Raw genomic sequence first — 15,494 nt, forward strand, 5'->3', positions numbered from 1 at the left:
TCCAGAGCCTGCAGTCCATGATGAAGACCGAAGGCCCCTCCTACGCCCCCATGCCCCCCGGCTACGCCCCTCCGATCCCGCCGTACCACCCGCACGTCTATCCGCCGCCCGCGGCTCCGCCTCCAGGGCCCCCGCCTCCTCCGTCCACGTACCCGCCTCCCAGCATGGCGCCAAACTACCCACCGCCGGGCTACAACAACTACCCTCCGCCGCCCCCGCGCATGCCGCCGGGACATGTGCCCCCCGGGATCGGCATGCCGCCTGCTGGATACCCCCCACCGCCACCCGTGCCCCCAGGACAGTCGCAAGTGCCCCTGCCGCCCCCGCCCGGCATGCCTCTGAACCGCGGAGGGTGGATGAGATGAGGACGTTTCTGTGACGGACGACAGTTGAATTCTGGGAGTTCTGCAGGTGGAGGCGGTTCACACCTGAGCGGAGGAGGGAGCGAGACGACGGACGGTCGGTAGAAGTCTTTATAATGTAGAGGAGGGCGGTAACGGCACATTTCCTGGATCCTAAAACAACCGTTTTCTTTTGAATTCCTTGTGACTCTTTTAGCATCTTTTTTTTTCTGTGAAAATCACTGTAAAAATAGAGGAATGTGCAGTTTTATTCATCAAAATGTTTCTTTTCATTTTATATAGCAACACTGGCTTCAAAAATATTTGTGCTGCAGTTAGACGCTTTTTTGTTTTAACTACTGTTTTGTTTCCCTTTTTTTAAACTTAATTGAAAACGAGCTTCATGCAGTATTAAATGAAAACCTCACAGCAGAAAAAAACACTTTGTTTCTGTCTCTGAACCGTTCCTTTCATAGGAAAGCATCGATGTGCTCCTCGGGATTCTGTTTTTTGTTTTATTTTTAATGCTGAATATTTGCTTTCTTAGTGATAATCGCACAGATTTCCTCTGAAAAAGGAGGAAACGTTAATTGAATATTATAAAGTGAACCTCAGAATAAAGAGGAGAAACTCTAATTATTCTGTTTGGATCTTTTAAATGGATTTTGAGTAAACTCAAAATGTTGCTGTTACAACAGATACATAAGTAAGAGGAAATAAAATAAATAAATCTAAGATTTTTAATTAATTTTGGGAGCACCATTTTTTAACTAACAAAAGGACTTGTAATGATCATATTTTAAGCTTTTTTTAAAAAAAAACAATTCCTAATGTTTTTTTTCTATTGTCATTTTTAGGATTTAATTCTAAATGTACCTCTAAAGTTGGTGGTGGGACCAAAGCAAGCCCGTCTCCCTTCCCCTTCTCTGTTTACATCTCCCACTAGCTTACAGCCCCTCACACCTCCAACCCAACATTACCTGTACTTCAAAAAAGGCGATAAAAAAGTACTTGGATCAATTCTTCTCCAAGTTCTTGCATTTTACAATCTTTATCAAATAGTATTTTTCTCATCTGCTCCAGATTCACAACATTTTGATTAAACAAATTCTCAAAAATGACAATTTTAGCTTAATTTTCAACTGAAAAATGTCACCAAAACACCCTTTTAGTGTAATTTTACTTTTCACCAGCAGGGGGTGGTGTGATTTAGGTAAACGCCTTGCAAACAGCTCCATTGAAAAGAAAAAAAGACAGTTCACAGTGATGTTAAGCAACTCATTTATTTCATTTTCTCATATTTTACTAAAAATGTTCTATCATATTTTTATTTACCTGTCAACTGTTTGTATCAGTGAAATTCATGAAAACAAGTTATAGTCATGCTAGTTGCAGGAATACACATTTATACTGTAGGTTCACGGGTTCTGTCATGTGATTTATTTTTATTTTTTTAGCATATAGATAAAAGCATCATAAAAGTTAGAAAAAAAAAAAAAAGTTGGGTTCCAAATGAAAACGCATTGGAAAACAATGCATCTCAAACCAAATACCATTTATTCATTTAGTATCCAAAAATTGTCTCATGGCTTCAAATCAGTTCCTAGAAAAAAGGACACTTTAAAAAATAATACTTTTTTCTTTTCGACCCATTTTTTAAGCAATAGGTCACCTCAAAAATGTTCTAATTTGGAACAAAATGGTTCTAGAGATGAGGAGAACCAATCTGCCCGGCGACCCGGGCTGTTGGGGTTCTGATCGCTCTCCGTTTCTCTATGTTCACACTTAACAATAAATACTCTGAGTTTGTTCACTCTGACATCAACAGATACTTATTGTTTTTCATGTGGAGACTTCAAAAGGAAGACTTGGCCTCACCTATAAAAAGCACAGACTGAATCCAGAAATCAAATCGGAAACTCTTCACTGGGGTGAATAGGAATTTAAACACATTTTTGCAGTTAGTTTTTTATGTGTGGATTCAGAAAAACTGTTAAAAACGAGCCCAAAATAACCCAGAAATAACTGATGCTACAGCTGCAGGAGAACAGTCTCACCTCAGAAAAACACAGTCACAGATGGGTGAAGGTAAAGCTGCAGCCCTCCAACCTGAGAAGATGATTGTCTGGCATGCACACAGCATACGGGGGTTTGTTAGTTAGTTTCACAAATAAAAAATAAAAATGATGCAACAGAAACAACAGATCGAATCAATTTTTAGAGCTTAAAGAGAGGAGAGGTTAAAGTTTTATGAATTAAAAAAAAAAAATATCCAAAAAAGCAAACCCGGTTTCAGGTCTACAACTGAATTCTTGATCGTATGGCCATGCTAGAATATAAAACAGATCAAATCAATAGTAATAAATGAAGTAGTGCTATGGTTCTATACATCATATACACAACAGTGATCCCTAAGTTCTCCATACATGAGCGAAATGTGCTAGATCACAGGGGGGCTTCACTGAGAAATGCTAATCCTAGGAACACACTGACCACTTCGGGGGAGTGTGTGGAAGGAGTGACCCCGAATTCACACTGGTCCGTCTCTGTAGCGATGAGAGTTGGTTTAGTTTAACCGTCGGTTAGTTTACTTTGACTCTGTTTCGTATCCGATCTGTCCCCTCCCCCCTCGCTTCCAGAGGAGTGGTTTGTTCTGCCCCTCCCCCATGTTGAGTAGTTGGTCCCGCTTTTTTCGCTCATCTAAAACGTAAGCAATGACTCACATTCCCTCTTCTTTCTCAAAAATACGTTGTAAAATGCATATTTTGTGTCATAAATGATGTTGAACTTTTGTATTACCGAAGTTACATTTTTGTCGTTCACTGCAAAATTAATCACGGTGTTATCTCTGGTTTTAACGTACATGATAGTGTGGCCACGTCACCTCAAATATAAAACTAAACTTTATACATTTTTGTTTTGAAAATACACAAGAAGTTTTATTTTGAAATCCACAACCGTTTCCTGTTTCTCTTTCTTTTTATCCCAAAATTGACATGTTGACGGACTGGAAACGGAACTGCGTAAAGCTTGCGTCGCGGCGGGACGGAGGGGATGTAAGCGTCAATACTTTACATTCGAATTCTTTCGTGATAACCATAGACCGTATATAGGAACAGGAAGTACCTGCTGGTCCCAGAAACTCAAAAATCCTGTAGACGTCTATTGAGAAATATGCTGAGATTACTCAGTCATTTCGTTTGTCGGAACAAGCATTCTTCCTCTGGTGTCTCTTTTTAACATGCTAAAGCTAATTTTTGTTTCCATTATACATATCTTCTTTATTGCTAGTTATAAACTGACCAATCAGATGTCTGAATTAGAGCATGTGGTGTCCGCTGGCCCCACCTCAAACGTTGGAAGCGTTTCTCAGACCAATCGCTTCTTGCTAACATCGTCTGGTCCCAAAATGGTGAAATTGGACGATGTGCGTACTGTACTCTATTCATGTCAATGATGTTAACGCAACGGAGACGCATCGCAAACGGACCAGTGGAAATCGGCCTTTACACGTGACAGGACAAAGGGTCTCAACTATTAAAAAAAACAAACAAAAAACATTGTTGCAGCCGCATTATCGCTTCCGTGGCGCCCCGGCACGACTACAGCGGGGGTGGTAGACGGTCACACGGGGGTCGTGTCGGGAAGCATGAGTCGGTGAAACTAGCTGCCAGTTAACATAAGCTTGGAGGGATGAGAAACATGTAAAAACTGTACATGTAAATATGGACGACAGTCCGTTCGTCGTGTCTGCCGGATCCCACATCGGTTGCCGGGTAACTACAGCGGCCCCTTGAACTGGTTCCCGGAAAGGTGCTGTCTGACGGACAGCTTTGATCCCGCGGCGTCGCCCAATTTCCGCCACACCACCTGCACACAGAAGCAAAGAAGACGTGACTCACAAGCGTTTGTCATCGGTGCAGGGAAGTTACCTCCATTTACAAAAGAGGAGCCCCCCCGTGTTCCACAGAGGCACTATTGTCGCACTCCCCAGATTCCTGGCCCGTCACATTCCTCTGCAGACAGCTAAAAGCTCGTTTTTCTATTCTGGACCGGGTCCTTTCAGCGCCGCCAGAACACGATGGAGGCAAATGAGGGGCGGGGGAGGAGTGCTCTTTTCCCTGCCGCTCCAGTTTAATTGCCATGACAGCTCGAGTATGAGGCTCCAGCGAGGGCCCCCGATGTGGAAAGTATGGATTATGAGGAGGGAGGAGAGTGTCATTCCAAACCTAATGAGTCTAATGACTCCCTCATTAGCAAAAACTCGGATCAGGAGCTGAGCGGGTTCATTCTCGACCGGAGAACAAAAAAAGACCCACTAATAATGGAGGAAAACTGAAATATTTAAGGCTGAACTTCCAAAACAAAGGCTCTCATAATTGCTTTGAGTAGAAATGCTGGTTGAGTAACTCCTAATGGATTTAAACCGTGTCTTTCTGCAGGTCATGCTTTGATTTTCCAGTAGGGCTTTATATTTGCGGTACAATTGCACATTTGAGGAGCTGAAATCTTTCAAATCACTGTTCAGTGATCACATACAGCAAAAATGTTCATGTGTATTTCTTCTACAGGTATGCTGTAAGCGACAGGTTGTAGTAAACACTTTAGGTTAAAGTAGGTGACACAGGTGTGTAGTACAAAACCCTGTCCAAGAATCCACTCAGGTTGGTACGGCGATGTGCGTTCAAGCGACCATTTCCAATGAGAAGTCTACGTAAACACGTATATATGTGCGTTTCGGGCTTCAAAACTATTGCGTTTACGTGTCGTTAGGCAAATTTTTACAACACTTTTTGGGTTCTACGTGAACTTTGACCAATCAGGGACTCAAATTTAGTAGTGACGTAAGGATGGCGTCCTATTTAATTCATAGAAGTACCAACCGTTGGAAAAATCATTGAGGAGAAAGTGAAAATTGTGGGTTTTTTCCCCCGGCTGAAATTCTATGACTTTAATATATTGGAATAGAGCCAAAAAAGCCTGGAGCAGAATTCACCAGATCTGCACCGCTTTGACAATTCGTACCAAGCCTCTAACAACTGTAGGTGGCGCACACGTGCAAGTAAACATTCGGAAGAGAATAGACATTTTACAGGAACATACACATACCTGTGTGCGTGCAGTATTTGCTTGTGGTCAGTAAGGAGCTAGTACTTGTACCTTACTAACAACTAGAGTGCAGTGAAAGGGTATAGTATGACAGTATTACCCGTATGTCATAACTGTGTACTACTTCCATTCACCTTTCAAATGCGACAATGGTACGTCCCTTGAGGCGGCCGTACGAGTTTCAATAGTATTGCAAGGCACACTTGTGGTCCCCATGTGGGAGCTCCTCTACAACCCCCCATTAGCAAAAAGTAGTCTACTTAAGTGTATCACAAGTATAATAAGTATATGCTAAAAGTAAGGAAGTATACTTTTTATATACTACCTATATATTGAAAACTTAAAATTGAGTTCCAATCGAGTCTCAAGAAGAGTTCAGTCAGTATATTTCTCACACTAAATGCACATGGTTTATAGTATACATTCAACACTTGTACTGAAGTATACTTCATCAAATAAACTTCAAATGTACTACTTTTTGCAAAGGACACCACAAAAAATCTCACATCACCCATCTGGGCCAACACTTGAAATGGTGCATGTGACTATGGCTGAACTCTGATACCCTGAAAACTTTCAGGTGAATTTTCAGTATTTCTGATTTTCTTTATTTTTGCAAATCTAAATTTAATTGCTATGGAATTCTGGGAACAGCACTCACGTTGCACATCTCTCGCACGATGGCCTTCTCCTTCTCGCTGAGGTCGTCTTCATAGTCCTCCGGAGCCTGCTTATCCAGGTTCTCATGGACCTCCAGCACCTGAATACAATAAAAAATGTTCTTTCAAAAACTCAAAAACGTTGTTTCTTTAATAGAGAAATAAAATATACCTTCATTGCATGCACCACAGCTTCAGGTTTCTGCACGCAGGACAGGTATCCAGTGGCAGGTGAGGATTCGCTGGTGGGTAGACGGCACGTACCCTACAAAGAAAAAAAGGCTTTATGACTTATCTGTCAAAAAAGAAAGCATAAATTAGAACCTGGGAGCTGTGCTCCAACTCTTCCTTCAGAGCCCAGTTAAATCACATCCCACTCAAATGAAGACAAATCTTGTTCCCCAGCTCTGAAAATGTCATCCCCTTCATTTCAACTCCAATCACCTTGATTTGTTTCCCCGTTTTGCATTCAATTCCCACGTCTGCTACCTGCACAAAGTGATCTAACCTGGCATGATGGGGAAAAAAAAAACTGAGGGGGTGTCCTTTGACTCATCACACCCCCTGCTTCGTTCCCAACAGAGGCTCTCTGTTTGAGGGAACCAGAGATTTCTGGGACACAATGGCAGCATTCACCGCGACCTGGCATCGGGACGCTGCATTAGACACAGCTCCGGGGATCTGTAAGCCCGAGTTCAATACATGTTGGCGATGTGTGTGTGCCCGCTGGCCCGCCGCTAGCCCAGATAACCCGATGGCACAAAACAATAATCGCAGAGAGGGCCGATTGGGGAAAATGACAAGTCAATAGATTTCACGTCTGACAAGAGATATTTGATTCAGGTTGTTGGGCTTTAGTCAACCATCTGAGCTCCTGCATAGCTTGCTCTTTCCTAAATACTAATGATAACAGAAACTTCTCAAAGTACACAAATCAAAAGTCGACACACACCAGTTCTAAGTATCTAGTATTGAATCCTTTAGCATCAATGACAGCCTTAAGTCTCTTGTGGTCGTTGTGGATGAGATTATGAATTTTCTCTAATGGTAAAGCCCATACTTGTAGACAGAAAACCTCAAATTCCTTTAAATTCTTGGGCTGTGTTGGTTGAACTGAGATCTCCCCAGAGTGGATCAGTAGTGTTGAGGTCAGGTGACAGAGACGGACACTCCAGAACCTTCACCTAATTCTGTTGGAACCAATGACAGTTGGACTTGTGTTTTGAATCGTTGTCTTGTTGAAATGTCCAAGTTTTTTTTACTAGTATCTACTGATAATGTGCTGCATTCATCTTGCCGTCAATTTTGACCAGTACCTTTGAAGCTCACATATCCCCAGACCATCAGCAATCCGCCTCCGTGTTTCACAGTAGGACTTTGGTCCAGAAGTTCGGAGGCTTGTCTCTGGACTGTTTGGTGTATTTTTAATTTAGTGGCATTTGCAGCCCATTTTTCTTCAGGTGCCTCCTTATTGTAGATCTTGAAACATCTGAAGTTATTTGTTTTTCTTTGTATCCCTAACAATTTGTGGAAGAACGTCTCTGTGAGCGTGGTTTGGTTTGAACAGAACCCCTCACTTTCCACGTCTTGATCAAACCTTGAACATCTTGGATATCTTGTTATACAAATTTCCTGTTTTGCTCAGAGAAGTTACCTTTTCCCGTAGATTTTTTGACAGCTCTTTAGCTCTCCCCATGACTCAGGATCCAGATATGTCAATGCAATGCTGGATAAAGGATGCAAGAGTCTGTTAGAAGCCCAAGACCCTTTGTGCACACATTGATTACAGGCAAACGAGTCCCAGGTGAGGATGTTTACCTTCAGCTGCCATTCAAACCCTTTTGTATCAGCTTGTGTGCACGTTTTCAGAGCAAAGTCATGAGGGTTGTCACCTTTTGAACAAGGTCATTTGGAAAGTCTCTGTTGTAATTATGAATCAAAAGAGTTATCCATCATTTTTTGACATTAAATTGCTTCACTCGATCGTTAACTATGAGTGGAAAACAAGTTTTTGTGTAATTATTCATATTCTATGAAAAATTACAACTCGTTCCAGGTTATGTTAACTTCTCATGTAACTGTATGTTACACTCATCTTAACTGAAACATATTTCCCCGTTTTTGTCCCTCTAGAAAGGTTTAGTGCCATCAGTCACGTAGCTCAGCTCTGACCGTCCTTCAGTACTAAAAAAAACACAACCACCCGTCTCCACCTTCACAAACACAGACCAGGTCGAGCTGAAGAGGGTCATTGCTTTCAGGTAAATTCTGTTGATGCAGGCTGCAGAGAACAGGTTATCTTGTTCCCTTTCACTTGTTACTTCCCTCCCTCCTTCATGAGTCAAGAAGTTTCCATCTTGTGGTGCAACAGACAAAGACAGGTTGCCTGTGGAGGTTTAATTAAGGACGGAGAAGTGGATTAGAGCTCGCCTAACTTGATTTCAGTGTGGAAGAACCAGCACAGTCCTCCCTGTCTCTGACCATATTTCTAAAAATAGCCTCATCGCAGTGATAGCAATAATTTACGTCTTGACGTGAGAGTTCTTAGCGAGCATCTGCGCGCCGCTCTCCTGGGTACCCACCATGTGCATGGCTTCCTGGCGCTGGGGCAGCGAGGAGAGCTGGGACTCGGAGTGGTACAGAGTCATTCCCTTCCTCAGGGCGCGGAGGTCACCTGGGTTGCACTGCTGAGAACACAAAACACACAAGGCTCAACAAAAACACACAAAACGCTGCAATGTCATGTCACCTAAAAATAGAGAGGAAGTGACCGCACAGAATACTAATAAATCAACATGATTAATTCAAAGACGATCCAGACGCGATGCTGCAGCGAGAAGCAGGTAGATGACTTTGTAGAATGTCCTGAATTAATCCTGGATACTCAATTTAAATGCATAAGCTTAGGGTATATTTAAATATTCATCTGTTGCATTATCAATAATAAATACAAATATAAATGAAAGCAATATTAAAGGAGAAGGTCTTTAACACACTATAGTTTTTAGGTGATTTCTCTAGTTTATTGCAATATAATTCAATATTATATGAGTTTATTATATCTATATGTGTATGTATATTTGTATATATATACATAACTGCTGTAAAACACTTTGCAGTTCCTACAACTGCTTGTTTGTAGGTAAAAATCCTGGAATAAATACTGATCATATACAAAATACAAAATTGTAAAAAAAAAAGGCGGAAATAAAAAATAAATTACAAAAAACAAAAAATACAAATAAAATCTATTAAAACAATGTAGCTAAATTACATAAATGGTCACAGGACATTTTCCAACTTTTCCAGATTGCGTACATACTTCACCTCTCCATCTGAGTCCACAATGTAAATAAAACATTCCAGAATTTGTTTGTTTAGTCCACAGCAGATTACAGATAAGACGTCAAACCTGCCCAAACAAAGTCAACGACCAAACGAATGTAACTCCAGTCAAAGAAAACAAACGTTTTACATTAATTCTCCTTCAAAGTTTCCACAAGCAAAAGAAAATGTGCTCACATCTTGAGTAAACACACCGTAGGTGCTTGCATTAGTATTTTTTTAAATCAATAACTATTGACTTTCTATGACTGGTGTTCACATAATGTGCTGGGATTTACTCCTCCCCCTTTGGTGTTCCAAACAGGAAGTACCTGCTGGTTCCTAGAAGCCAAAATCCGATATATAGAGAAATAAACAGCTGTTACTCAGTAATTCTATTTCTCAGAATAACAATTCTTGCTCTGACACTTTTTTTTCAACATTTTCTTGCAATTTTTCTCTTCACTATTAGTGCAACTAATAAAGTTACAAACTGGCCAATCAGATGCCTCAATAAAAGAAGGCAATGCCAAGATTCAAAATGTTTAATTAGTCCACTTTTGAGTGGTAGGGGTATGGATTTACAGCAAGCTCAATCCTGATGGGCGAGAGTGGTTGCCATAGAAACGGTGACTCAAACGGACTCAATCACTGCTAACTGGCTCCAACATTGCGGCATCCATTTCACAAAAAAAATTGGCTTCTTCTTGTAGTACGGGTGATTCCACACTCACTCTGTCTAGTTCTCAAATACTTTTTGATGTCTACCTCAATAGAATATATATATATATATATTGCTTTAAAACACACAAATTATTGCCCTTTTTTTAAAAATTTCTGATCAAAATTTGAACATCTTGGATATCTTTTTATATACATTTCCTGTTTTTTTTCAGTTCAGTTACCTTTTCCCGTAGATTTTTTTTTTTTGCTTTCTCCATGACTCAGGATCCAGAAATGTCATCAAGATTGAAACATTTCTCCTCTTTTCTGTCTGATTTTGTTTCGTATTTTTGGTTACATTATCAGTCATCAGCCAGTAACATGTCAGCACCCGTTAATATTTTCCAGTCATGCAGGCGCTACAACCAAAATGTTTGGTTTGAACCCACTAATACCTGCACCTGCTGACACTCTGAACCCAGAGAGAACAAGGGTTGGTTCATCTCTGCACTCCTGCCGCCACACACCTGGCCTCTTCCCACTCCGACTCCCCACTTCTCTCTGCGTCGATGACACTTCGCTGCGGTGGGCGCTCCATCATCGGGGGCTGCTACCCAGCCCTCTTCACATCCTCATTAGCAGCCGCAGACTACCAGTTCCTGGCGGCACTAACTGGCCGTGCTCGGCTTCATCGGCGGGAACATTGCAGCGACACTTTTCCTTGTGACATTTCTCGTGTCACGCACCAGTGTTCCCTCTGCGCAAGGCGCTGTGTTTGAACACACGTGATGCCCGGGAACACTCGGGCTATAAATAACCCAATGAGCCGTGCGGTGTGTGTTTTGTAATGTATTGTCTGTGTATTAATGCTCTTTGTGTCACACGCTCAGGTGCACATTTTCCCACACACCCAGCTGCAGTCAGCATTCCCAGAGTCTCTCCGTCTTTTGACATTTACCTACATTTCCTTTGGCAAATCTATCACTTGATTCCTTCTTATTTCACGAGGTTCCACATCAGAAGATCTTAAATATCAGGACGAGAGCGGAACGCACACGAAGCCCAAAGATTTCTATGAACTGTAGGTCCCCTAGATCAGGGGTGTCAAACTCATTCGTACAAGGGGCCAAAATCCAAAACACACCTTAGGTCGCGGGCCGAACAGGATAAACCTTTATTGAACGCTCTAAAACTACATTTTTAAGACTTTAAAAGTGTAACTTTTTAGCATAATTATAAACTAGATATATAGCACTACCTGTGATAATGCTAGTGTGAATCCTGTAAGCTGAATGTGGCCGCTGAAGATGCTGAAATTAATAGCTAAAAACACTGAAGCTGCCAGCTAAAATATTAGCTAAATGCCAAATTAGCCTAAAGAACTAAAAAAAAAAACTTAGATTAGTCAAAACAGCTAGCATGTAGCTGAAATATTACCTAAACTCCAAAATAGCCTAAAAAATCTTAGTAAATGCCAAAATAGTCCAAAAAGCTAGCAGAATGTCAATTTTTAAAACCGTAACTTTTTAACATAATTACGAATAATAAAAAGACAGGAACATTATTCCAGAATAATCAAGTTAAACCCGAAATAACTTTCAATATTTTACTCTTAATAAAAATACATTTAGTCAAAATTAAAGCTTACTGGTGTTGTTCTGATCTACTAAAGGTTGGTTCACCAGAAGGAACAAAATATTAGTGAAAGTTCTCATTTATCCTGCCATGAAATTGAGATGAGGAATCTGAAAGGTGATTTTGAAAATACTTTTAATTCTAGACGCCATGACTCAACTTCAAGACAGAAGGAACAAAGTTTAAAGACTCACTCCAATGAAAATTTCGGAGTATTTTTTTATAGAAAGTATTGACGCATCCACTTGTAGACGACTAGATCCATGTACTTCTCTGAGCTGGAATCTGGCAAAAAAAACTAGCTCGCCGTTTTGGTAGCACGTTAATGTTAAGTTAGTGGTGTGAAGCTAGTAGGATAACATGTAAACAGAGAGCTCTCAGCAGTAGAAAGGGTCAAACATGGTCCCACCCATGAACTACTGCCGCTATGCAAAAACTAGTCCTTATATTTTGGCTAAAAACGGCATACTCAGAATTAAAAGACGACTGGGAATACTTTGAAAATAGTTGTGGTGCAGTGGTAAGGCAGTCGACTTCCCACTTCCCGCCTTGCCCACCCATGTGTTGAAGTGTCTTTGGGTAAGACACTGAACCCCAAACTCTCTCTGGTGGAAGGTTGGCGCCAGTGTTCTGCCACCGGTGTGAATGTGTGTGTGAAAGGGTGAATGGGTCTGAGACTGTAAAGCACTTTGGGCCTTCAAGGAAGGTAGAAAAGCGCTATACGAGTATTTACTATTTTAGTTGAAAATATATTCAGTGTGGATCCTTAGGGACACAGGACACACCCAGAACTGTGTAAGTTTGATAGGATTTTCAGATCAGCCTTATTCTAGTCACTTAAACAACCACTTCCAAGCTTGACTTGACCTTGACCGCTGAGACAAAAAAATCCATTTGTTTCCCTGACAGCGGAGGACGGTTGGCTAAACCTCAGGGTCTTCTGAACATCCATCCATCACCCGTTGGTGCAGAAAGGAAGAAGTGGTGGACGTCACGCATCAACTCTTCGTTGAGTTATGAATACAAGAGAGCATTGTGAGCCATAACTCTGAAAGGAGACGATAAAGGGAGAACTTTCCTGAAGCTTTCACCTCACTACCAGAGTAGGTAAAACTATTAGCGATCAAAGTCCCTCATTATCAAACAATCCTGGTAAAGTGTGCACTCCTGCCATAACCAGCTATTGTTTCCTTTCAACTCCACATAAAGTTTCATAACACATGAAGTTAGGCAACATGTCCACTGAGGCAACTAATCCACAGCAACAATTCCACCTGCTGCGGTTCAATCATTACGGGAGACGTTACGTAAGAGGGTGAGCTGCTAATGCGCTCATACGAAGACGATAAAAGCAATATTTCTCAACTTCACACAGGAATTTCTTCAATTACACTCCAGCGGTCGGCTATGCATAACGGATGGATGGATCAACCGCCGCAGCTCCTGTTTGTTAAATTATTCAGCCGTCTGGACAAGTCGGAACAGGTGCGCGTCAATCGCACTTCGAAGCACAATCTAGCATTTGTTCAACTTAGCTACCTTGCAGCAGGTATAGATAAGCTTTTGTAAGTCATAAAAGGGCCAGTATACAAAGCAGGGACATCGGTTCATGAGCACGGAGGCCTGGACACAAATACAGCTGCTTCACTCTGATTAAACTTCTACTAAAGTTATCTTGTTCTGGGTTAAGGTCTTTTGCCGGATTCGGAATAAACTAGAGATTGAGATGCGCACACGTCTCTTTGCGTAAATTAAAACCATGAACAAGAAGAGAAGGCAAGAACAACTTTGGCTCAGTCTAAAGAGCAAGCCAATAAAGTTTTTTCCAGATTAAAATTTAACAGTTTTACTACAAGAAAACAAAATGGTTTTCCACAAATTGGAAGGCAGGTTTTAGAAGTTATGGGGTTAAGAGTTCCACCTTCAGTCCTGAGAGTCTTTGAGTTTATCACCACATACTACCCGTAACTTTTATTTATATGCACAATGATCTGGATAAAACAAAACTGATGAGACTAGAAACCCCAAAATAAAAGGTTAACTTTAGCAATATTTTAGAGCTATTCAAAACAATAGAATAAATGAAATGCTGAGGTGTTAGAAACCTTCAAGCTGGACTTATTTGTCCAAAATCATATTCCACCAAACTGATGCAAGTTGAAGCAAAAGGCCAGTTTAATCTTCAAAGCCAATAAAAGTGTGTTAGTCCAAAGAGCTAACAGGGATCTCCTAAATGAGCATTTTGAGCTGCATGAAAAAAGGCAAGCCTTAGTCAATTTCTTGCCAAAGCCTACGATTAGGGCTGGGCGATATGGGAAAAAAATAAAATCACGATTTTTTAAATTTTATTTCACGATTTTGATTTTATCACAATTTTTTTAAATAAATTCAAATTGACAAAAAATTAATTATATTGATTTTAGTTGAAAGAATTAAACACATTTTTGAACAAATATTTGTATTTATTCGAATTAAATAGTTATCATCTATTAAGATTAATCTGTAAATAGTGCAAGAATTGCACCTTCTACTGCTACGATCTTGATATTCCGTGCAGGCCACCTGTGCCCCGTACAGGTTTGCCCATAGTCCGTCCACAGGCTCCCCGTCTCCACCCGTGAGGGCAGTTGTGACAAATCTGACAACAGTGGCACAGTACTCAACATGCTGCTTGTTAGGATTCTCAGAGAACCTTTCCCATTTAGAAAAGCTTAAAGAAGAGAGGTTGAGACAATATCCGTAACCCTGACAGAAATCATCAAGAGGAGTTCATTGTGTCCACAAGAAAAGGCTCAAAAGGTGTGAAAAAGGTCCAGCAACCACACAGGAAAGAAAGTGGAAAGATTCTCAAACGGGAAGTCAGCAGAAGAGCCAACATGCAGTGACATTTGAGAAGGTTACCTTCTTCATCTGTATTTGTGATAAGCTATAGCGGTTATGAGCCTAGGGAGAGAAAACAAATGGAGAGGGTTCAGCTTTCTTCATAGCTCATCTGGGAAGAAAACCAAAAATCAAAGAAAAAAAAATCTTCTCTAATTACAGTTTTCCAAACTTTAACCTCATCGTGAACAGGGACTATTAGTCTGTTTGAAGAATGAGGCTCCTACTGTACCCCTGAAGACATTACAAAGCACAGAGCAGTAGCATTTAGAAGCTAATTATAAGGAGCCCGTCAGATGCAGCCTACACTCTGTCTGCATATGAATCAGCCGGGTAGCAAATGCAAAAAAAAGAGAGAATATAGGTTGAAAGAGTAACCTCTTTCTGCAGCCTCACTTGCATTGAAATGAGGAGCGTTGCATCATGCAGAGCTGTGATGAAATTATTAATAAAATGGGCTTTCTTTATTTCCACTAACGAGGAAGCTTTCAGTCTTCACGGTGAACACCTTTGGAGATTGACATGTAACCTCCTGGTGAACCATCCTACATTCCTCCCCCCTCGACTCTCTTAGCTCTTCATCCTCCAAATTTGTGAGAAGTCAGTGTAAGGTCAACTTTGAGAAGTCGCTGTCGCTTAATACTTCCCCCCTCCATTTTCTCATCTCTCTTCCGCTCCCCTAGCTCGCCCCCGCGGCTAACGTCGCTACAGACGACTTCAGATGCAACATGAATTAAACATGGACAAACGTCCAACGACTAACGAGCGGTCGGCGCTCCTCATGTCACAACATCACATGTGTGGAGAATTCCAGAGTGCACAGAAAAACCTGACTAACACAATGGTTATAAAAAAAACAAACAAAAAAAAAACACCTTACACC

At 41.1% G+C, this 15,494-nt stretch overlaps 2 protein-coding genes across 2 annotated transcripts in view; one reads left to right on the top strand and one right to left on the bottom strand.

Moving 5' to 3' along the window:
- The window catches only part of ccnk (cyclin K), a gene marked incomplete in the record, with an annotated part of 3,874 nt that extends 3,091 nt beyond the window's left edge, over positions 1-783 (top strand). Inside the window, 1 exon segment of the mRNA XM_024290663.2 lies at positions 1-783. Within this exon segment, the coding sequence (XP_024146431.1) occupies positions 1-365 (365 nt within the window).
- An 822-nt stretch (positions 784-1,605) lies between these two features.
- The window catches only part of ccdc85cb (coiled-coil domain containing 85C, b), a gene marked incomplete in the record, with an annotated part of 49,784 nt that continues 35,895 nt past the window's right edge, over positions 1,606-15,494 (bottom strand). The window contains 5 exon segments of the mRNA XM_036210375.1: positions 1,606-4,211; positions 6,112-6,210; positions 6,282-6,374; positions 8,692-8,796; positions 14,633-14,674. Coding sequence (XP_036066268.1) covers positions 4,122-4,211; positions 6,112-6,210; positions 6,282-6,374; positions 8,692-8,796; positions 14,633-14,674 — 429 coding nt within the window.

This window comes from Oryzias melastigma, linkage group LG24 (genome assembly GCF_002922805.2).
Source record: "Oryzias melastigma strain HK-1 linkage group LG24, ASM292280v2, whole genome shotgun sequence".
In the NCBI taxonomy this organism is placed as follows: Eukaryota; Metazoa; Chordata; class Actinopteri; order Beloniformes; family Adrianichthyidae; genus Oryzias; species Oryzias melastigma.